The sequence below is a fragment of the Arachis ipaensis genome, chromosome B02 (genome assembly GCF_000816755.2).
Source record: "Arachis ipaensis cultivar K30076 chromosome B02, Araip1.1, whole genome shotgun sequence".
NCBI classification, from domain to species: Eukaryota; Viridiplantae; Streptophyta; class Magnoliopsida; order Fabales; family Fabaceae; genus Arachis; species Arachis ipaensis.
The window spans coordinates 59,610,187-59,612,106 of NC_029786.2; the positions used below are offsets into that span (position 1 = coordinate 59,610,187).

General features: G+C 34.1%; 1 protein-coding gene across 3 annotated transcripts in view; it reads right to left on the reverse strand.

Annotated features, from left to right (window-relative positions):
* Window positions 1-1,920, reverse strand: part of LOC107625332 (calcium-dependent protein kinase 1) — a 7,862-nt gene continuing 5,942 nt past the window's right edge. For all 3 annotated transcript variants that reach the window (XM_016327954.2, XM_016327953.2, XM_016327955.2), the window contains exons 7-8: window positions 1,542-1,766; window positions 1-409 (exon numbers count right to left, since the gene is read on the reverse strand). In XM_016327954.2, coding sequence (XP_016183440.1) covers window positions 287-409; window positions 1,542-1,766 — 348 coding nt within the window. In that variant the 3' untranslated portion in view covers window positions 1-286. The remainder of the gene's footprint in view (window positions 410-1,541; window positions 1,767-1,920) is intronic.

Sequence of the window (1,920 nt, forward strand, 5' to 3'; positions counted from 1 at the left end):
GAATCAGTTAAAAATAATCAATTCTCTGTACAGCACTAAAGTAAACCAAGATCATTCTGTTCAATACATTCTTTTAATTACAAAAATCGATTATCCATAACTAAATAAACAAATAGGAAATAGCCGTCGTAATTCAAGAGTCAACTGGCCCCAATACGATCAACCATTACTTGTGCATTAAAACATTGAACCTTCAAAGGAAAACGGTGGGATGAGAGTGGTAACGAGGAACTTGAGAAAAAAAAACGAAAAAATAAATGAACGAAATCGCAATACTGAATGAAATTTATAGTTTTAATGTCTCCCTGAAACCAATGCTGAAGCTATGTTCTACGCCCTTTCTACCAACCATGGGAAGGCTTCCATTCTGCATCATGGCCACAAACTCATTATAATCTATGCGCCCATCCTGCATTCCATTAACCAGAGTTGATATCAGCCACAACTTGATAGAAGCATATTCTTCAGGTGTCGATGTGTTCAACTTCTAAGAAAAAACTGGATAGACCAATGAATGCTTCGTCTAAGGAGTACTTTTGATGTTTACTCCCAAAAATTTAGGGACTATAATAATAATAACAAGGCCTAAAGTCCCTGGTATATGCATTAAATGAGCTGCAATATTGTGCAAGTATTTCTCTTCGTTCTCTAAGGGGAGAGAGAAATAATGGGTATCAAGTTTACCAGCCTTATTGATGGTGAAGATAAGTTGAGTTAAATAAAAACCGGAGCCTCACTTTGTATAATCTAAGACAATTATATGAAGGAAAAAAAAAAATCTCAAATGCAATGAATTTCTCTGTTCTCATAGAATGTAAATAAAGGGCACATTAGCCTACTAGCATCCCAAAACTGTAAAGGATCTAGGGATAATAGATGCAAGCCAAGTATCTTCTTAATCAGAAATGTAAATTGGTAAAGTATGGGAGTAATCACTTTTGGATTGATTCTGTGAACCCATTTAAAATAAAATTATTGATCTAGGGACAGTTTGCTCCCTCGCTTTGGAGGATCCAAACTGGTAGAAAGCTCTACGACAACATGTTTTCTGCTCCAAATTTTAACACTGAAAAGATTCCACGGGGACTACAATAGTTATTTGTGCCCTATAAGAAAATGCTTAAGTTTTTTATATGGGATAAACCAAAGATATATGGTTTTGATTCCTCTAATATTTTTGTTGTGGTTTTGATCCAAAGATTATTTAAAGAAAAAGTAGTCCCTAACGTTATCTCATATACACAAAACTTGGAGATGCGTGTTTCTGTAGGATGGCAATAGGAAGTGCCAAAACCACAAGATAAATTTCAAAGATAAAAACAAAGCCACAGATTGCTAATGTTAGACAGATAAAAAATTTAACCCAAAAACTTATCTGCATTCCTATTAATCTAGTGGCAGGGGTAGGAGAACTCTTGGATGTAGACATGAAAGATGTAGAAACAAAATGGACAAGAAAGTCAAATAGTACGTTTCTCATAATCAAACCAAAACAAAGACGAACTATGATATATATAATTGGAAACTGATTAGTTACTTACATTATCTTGATCGATTTCTTTGATTATCTCTTCCAAGCGGGCATCTTCAATGCCAAACTCATCACAAGCCTGTTGAAGTTCATCTTGGGTAATATAACCACTTCCATCTTTATCAAAGTATGTAAAGGCTGCAAATAAATGATCTTCTCTTTCAATCTTATTAAGATGCAAGGTTGCAGCAATGAACTCGCCATAATCAATTGTTCCACTGTTATCTATATCAGCCTGCAATTGAGTTAGACATTTGAGTTAGCCTATTAGACAAAAGGAATAACATAAATGCACCAAGATAATTTAATGGTGTAGATCTAAAAGAGATTATTGATATACAATTACGCTAAAATCTATTCCATTGGATTGTCTTGATACCAAAAGAAAA